The sequence below is a fragment of the Anneissia japonica genome, unplaced genomic scaffold (assembly GCF_011630105.1).
Source record: "Anneissia japonica isolate Jap-2015-1 unplaced genomic scaffold, ASM1163010v1 scaffold401_len1656234_cov178, whole genome shotgun sequence".
In the NCBI taxonomy this organism is placed as follows: domain Eukaryota; kingdom Metazoa; phylum Echinodermata; class Crinoidea; order Comatulida; family Comatulidae; genus Anneissia; species Anneissia japonica.
The window spans coordinates 438885-445474 of NW_022745982.1; the positions used below are offsets into that span (position 1 = coordinate 438885).

A 6590-nucleotide genomic window follows, 5' to 3' on the forward strand; every position below is an offset into this window, starting at 1 on the left:
CATTAATACATTATGCTAATTTTCATCTTTGTAAGCGCATAAGACAGTGCAAATTATTTCTGTGACAGTCTTTTGAAGTGTGTAAAGCTCCATTTTATCCCATACATAGTTGAAATATTGAGGGGGGGGGGGAAATGATGATACAATGAACCGCCCTTGTCAAATATTGGGGGATATATCCCCATCCCCCGGGATCTACGCCATGTATAATAATAGAAAACGATGGTGGTACGTGATGAAAAGTAGAATATGATGGTGATATTAACTAAGGATGATTTCGGGAGTTAATGAGTATAATGGATTTTATGATAATAATAATGGATGCTAATGATGATGATTATAAATTAGGATGATGGTGATTATGGATGATGATGATGATTATTGAAGACGATGATGATTATGAAGAAGAATGCTTTCAAATGATGGATGATGATGATGGTACTAATGATGATAATTATGAAGAAGGACGTTTTAAGATGAAGAAGGATGATGATGATGATAATTATATGGAATGATGTTTATCTTGATAATTGAGAATAGTCATTATTTTTCTGGATGAATATGTCGATAGAAAAAATTATATGCCGCGAAGAATGATAATGATACTTAGAACGAAGATGATGCTGGAGGATGACAATGATGACAAATTTATTAAATCTTTCAATCGTAACAAGTGGGTTGTCGTAATTGTACTGTACAGTATTAGGGAATCATCACTCAATAAAAACATTTTTTTCTAATTATTTTATTGAGTGGATAGCTTGTTCGATAAGCAAATGCCCATGTAATTATTGTTGTTGCAACACTAGCGTTACATACAACATGGATATGGAGTCGATAAGTTATGTATACATATATAAGTCATCAAAATCAAACTCATTAAAATGTTTTATAAATGAAGATGTACATCATAGATGTAAATGGTCATTGCTACAATGATCAATAAAAGAGAGAAAAAAAAATGAACTGTACCTATTGTTTTTCCTACAGTGCGTATTTTCTTAAAAGAAGGTGATAGAATGCTCAGGTCAACAAACTGCTTTAAGACCTGTACATTTGGTATTTGAAATCACCCATAGGCCACCACTATTTAAAAAAAAAACATTTATTTATATGAATAATGTGCTCTTGAATTGGAGGTCATTTTGTCACTTGGTACTTCCATAAAGGTGGTTTCGGTCTCGACTTACAGGGGTTTCATAATTATAGGGTGAGCCCAGTGTTAAAAGATAGCTGGTTAGTTGGTAATTTAGAAAAGATATCTCGAATTAAAGGGGTCTCGGAATTACAGGAGTCTCGAATTGGAGGGCGGACTGTATATTAATTGATTTTCTTTTACAGGTGCTATACTTGAAATACTGAAATCACTGGAGCATGAAGCCCTTTTGTATTACAGTGCTGTAATAGTATAACCTCACATCAAATAATTATATACTGTACACATATTGGCGAATAATGGAAGAGTCCAAATCACAGTGAAATTCACTGTTCCCTGGTCCAAATAGTGTTATAGTAACTGAAACACACTTATGGATCATTGTGTAATCAGGAGGAGTGTAAACCATTTCCTGGTTGCTTGTAAGTAAAAGAAATTTTATCTGCATCAATTGGGTTTCGTCCAGCAATCTACTGAAATTCAGCGGTTTTAAAATCAAATTAATGTTTCCTGCTTCTACAGAACTACCATATCAACGATTTGTTGTTACGCGCTAACGGAATTAATCTTCATCAGTTCCTCCAACATGAAGAACGACTGCACTGCCTCAGCAAACTTCAGGACTCTGATTGAAGTATTCTGTTATGATATATCGTTAATTATGACTTTCTAGGAACGTTCAAGCAACTAATAATTAGTTAATCCTTATTAAAATTATGTGTATTTTTAGCATTTTATTCCAAAAACCAGAGAAACCTGAAATGCAATGAATATTTTATAAAACTGTGATTTTTACTTCTATGATGGTGTATCAATTATCAAATGGACTAAATTTGCTCCATTACCCATTGTTTTTCAAATGCAAATAGTAAAGGCTGTTTAGTAAATTACCAGTGCCGAAGAAATTATTCAAACTCTCTTGACAATATTATAAGCTGGTTGGTAATACTGCTGACATTTGCTTTGTGTCGTTCAAGACGTTAATTGTTTGCTGACTAACGAGGAATATTACTAATTCATGCAAGACAGAGCTATCCGCAGACTGCATTGATGACTTTTAATTATATGTCAAGGTGAAAATATATAACTTTCAAAATAATATTTTAATCTGAAATCTGCTGATAGTTAAGGTAAAGACTGCTTCTATACTACCGAAGCCATAAATATATAATTCATTTCTAATTTATATAAAATTTCTAATAACAAATTCAATATTAATTTACAAAGGTTGATGGAAATGTACTGTAACAGATGTCAGCCAATATTTGCAAGACAAATAGAAGCTTTAATTGAAAAAACAAAAACGAAGACAGCATTAACAAATGTATAAATTACAAAAAAATTGTTTCGCTTTTCTAATTATACTCATGGTGTCGTTACGCACAGCTGAAAGCACGGCCAGTTTCCTTAAGGAGCCATCTGATGTAATAGCATTGAGAGGAAAGGATGCAACATTTACCTGTACTATTGAAAATCTTGAGCCTGGCTACATTGTTCAATGGATCCAATCAGTAAGAGTTGTACTCTCGCAAAATGGAAATGTAAGTGTAAATGTACATCCAATGCATTTTCAAATTGATGCAAATCGCGACAGAGGAGAGTACAATTTGACGATTAAATCTGTAACGTCTACTGATGATAATCAATATAGCTGTGCTGTGTTTGAAAATGAGGATTCACTCGAACCTATTATTTCATCAAGGGATGTTAGACTTACAGTAAACTTTTTGCCCTCTGAAGCCTATCCTGAATGTTCTGAAACACAGGGGAATGGAATATACAACGAAGGTGATTACATTGAGCTTTGCTGTGAATCGGAACGTGCGTCCCCTCCCGTTACTCTTCAATGGACAACAAATGATAAGGTTATAGGCCTACGCCAAGATATTCGTATTGATGACAGTGAAAATGGGATTCACAAAATAATATACAAATTTAATGCAACTGCCGCACATAATGGGATGAGCTTCAGCTGTATACTAGCCACCTCAGCAGATTCAACGTACAGGCGCAGTTGTTCGACTGGACCAATCGAAGTAAGATACAAGCCACAGGTTTTAATATCAAATTATGAAAAGGCCGTAGCACCAGGGCAAGAGATCTTGTTCTTTTGCAATTCAACAGCAAATCCCGTGGCAACATCGTTCCGGTGGGAATTAGAACCGGCCATCGATGCTGATAGACTCCATTTAAATCTTGATAATCAAACAATGCAAATGTTAAACACAAAACCAAAAGACAATGGAACAAATATTAAATGTTTTGCTTCTAATACAATAGGTGATGGTCATGCTCAGTTGATACTTCTTGTACATCCCTATCCCACAACAACGCCGCGTTCTGTCGTAGCTACAACACATTTCTCAGCGTCTATTTTTCCAAATGAAAGAAAGAAGAAAGGTCCCTATCCCACAACAACGCCGCGTTCTGTCGTAGCTACAACACATTTCTCAGCATCTATTTTTCCAAATGAAAGAAAGAAGAAAGGTGAAGAAACGCTGACATTAGCTATTACATTGTGCATAGCTACAATTGGATGTATAATGTTAATTTTACTACTTACAATTGTTTATAACTGTAAGAAGAAAAAAGACAAAGGCGTTAATTATATTCCAAAGCTTGATTATTATTTTACGCCAACCGGACTGGGGAACTCGGAAACGGCGACAGGACGGTCTGCTTCAACTGATCGCCCACATCGGTACGACGAGCCAATTTATCAAGAAGTTGAATAGAAGAAGCCCACACTTCCGGAGAAGACCCATAAATATTATTACCCCAATCCATATGAAACACGTTCTTTTGTAAACCAAGAATACAGTATGATGAATTTCCAACAGTTTATGAGACAAGATCAATAATTATTTAATACTATTACTTCACCATTTTTTTTGTGAATATGAAAAAAAAACTATTATTATGAATCTGTATAATGTTTGTCGAATTAACATTTGTTAGGTATCATACGGTAATTAGATAATGAAAATTATATTAAAGGAAAAAATGAAAAGAGATTATCTTTGTAAATATTTCAACTCTTTTCAACTAAGGTTTTACCAATTGTACTGAACTTCACCCCACTAATGTAATTACAATATTTATATAAATTTTTTTAGACTAATTCGGGAAAGCTAAACGGAAAAAAGAACCCTTTTGAGACCCCAAAAAATATGGGAATTAGACAAAGATCAATAATTGATTTTATGTTATAGTGCAGCACAGCTTCATATGTCATCTGTGAATAAACCCAGGATGTGTAAAGACATCCGTATCTTTTTGTGGTATTTAAAAGCGCCTAAAAGTCTTGGCTCCAGAGGAACCAAAATAACAGATGTAATTGGAGATACAAGATATATAACAATTGGTATGTCTTTTAAACGTGTCAATATTATTAGCTAGCTAGATTTTCACTTGTTCTATATACGTTAAAAAAGTATTTCCCTCCTATTTTCCGAAAAAGGCCAGGGAATTAGCATTTGTTAGGTATCATACAGTAATTAGAATATCAATTATACAAATAATGATTTTATATGTAAATTATATTAAAATAAAAAAAACCAAAATAGGTTATCTTTGTAAACATTTTAACTCTTTTCAACTAAGGTTTTACCAACAAATTCACCCACTAAAGTAATTACAATATAAATATTATAAAAGTTTTTAGACTATATGTCAATTTTTTAAGTGTTCCCTCCTATTTTCCAAAAAAGGCCAGGGCTCGGTTTTAAATTTTGTAAAATTTTTTTTGTGCCCCAACAAAGACGGTCCCAGCAAGAACAAACGGATTTTTCAGACTTTAATGGGTGTTTTCCTTTTAAAAAGTTACAAAAAAGTGAAAAATGTTCAAAGCATAAACTAAACTCAAGTTTCAATGTGACAAATACCTGTTATTTTCCCATTGGTGACATCATAATGTCATATCTATTATTATTAGGCCTATGTGCTTTATTCATGGGGATGTGATGATATGACATCATTATGCCTATTTATGGGCAAATCACAGAGAGCACTGAGACTACTTTCCCGAATCACAGTTTGCTGAATGCCAGTTTGCAGGCTCAAAAACAATGAATCCCAGTTGGCCGAAAGTCAGTTTTGCGAACGCAATTTGCCGAAAGTCAGTTAAAAGCAATGAAACATTAGCAGCAGCATAAAATTCAAGATGGAAAACTCTCTTACTATAAAAAAAAAATGATCTCAACACATCTTCTAGCCTTAATAGATTTAAAATTGCTGCCTCAGATTAAAGCCTAAATCACTGATAGTATGGTAAGTAGTTTCTTCTTTATAAAAATAAATTTGGATTTACGAAGACATCAGCTTAAGATTCTATATGTCTGCCCTCAACAATGGCTTGGAACAAAGAGAGAGAGATAAAAGCTACTTGGCTTTTCTTCTCTTGTGGTCCCAACAAGCACCCCTTTCCAGTGGACATTCCAATGGGATATACCACATTAGATGTTCCATTAATTAGGGTAATTAATATTAATTAACAATGGTGCCTAAATCATGAATTCCATAACAGTGCATGTTCTGATGATGTTAATATTAATGCTGTTTAGTGTTGTTTTTGTAGTCGTTTTGTTATTAATAAATGTATTGTATATTGTATTGTTTTAGGCAGCCTTCTTGTTTGTTGTTTATATTTTATCTTTGCATAAAACAACGGTACCATTTTGTCTATATAATCAGGGAACAGTCTGTTCCCTGGTATAATTATGTTATCCTGTCTAAATACGTTTAATAAATAGATCAATGAAATAAATACCTTAAATAATATTTAGAAGAAACGTTGACTCGTTCATTAAGATTAAGAATATAAATATTAAAGGTAAAACGAATGCTAGCTACCTGTAAATGTGTTATCGCCTTTTGAAAGGAACACCTCAGGTGTTCATCTAATAACAAACAGAGGCCTAAACAAGCTCTCATTTGAGAGCGGCTTTCACTTCTTACATGACGCAACCTAACAAAATGGATAGGTTCCCACTTTCTGCCGCGTAAACGCATTGATTTTCACTGGAAGCTTTCATGAGTCGTTATGAAAATATTACCTATTCATTGTAGGGCTTCTAATGTATTGTAGGTTGGGACTGGGTTGTGTTCTGAATATTACTTATAGCAGGCATATAGCTGGTTTACGCTTGTTTTAATGCTTTCAAATGATTTTTGCCTACCCCGAAGGGAAAAAAAAAAAATCAACATTATACAATTTTTCGCAGATATAAGCCCCTAGATTAGGCCTGGTCCGTTTAATAAATACCCGGTATACATTTTACACTTATTTACTGTAATTATTAACAAACATTATCTAAGTAGGCCTACAATACTGCGCCTAGACCGTATTATTATTTTATTAATTTGGCATATTAAAATTAAATATACAGTACATTGTTAGCTTGATGTTTAATTACAAATTGTGTGACATTTTCAT

General features: G+C 33.4%; 1 protein-coding gene across 2 annotated transcripts; it reads left to right on the forward strand.

The window, feature by feature from the left end:
• The first annotated feature begins 1541 nt into the window (after positions 1-1541).
• Positions 1542-6050, forward strand: LOC117120155 (cell adhesion molecule 2-like). Of its 2 annotated transcripts, XM_033265179.1 has the most exons (2): positions 1542-3556; positions 3644-6050. In XM_033265179.1, exons 1-2 carry the CDS (start codon positions 2479-2481, stop codon positions 3889-3891), a joined length of 1326 nt encoding a protein of 441 aa, XP_033121070.1. In that variant the 5' UTR covers positions 1542-2478; the 3' UTR covers positions 3892-6050. The 2 variants fall into 2 exon arrangements, with proteins under 2 accessions (XP_033121070.1, XP_033121069.1); XM_033265178.1 differs by having other exon boundaries at positions 1542-6050.
• The last annotated feature ends 540 nt before the right edge of the window (positions 6051-6590 follow it).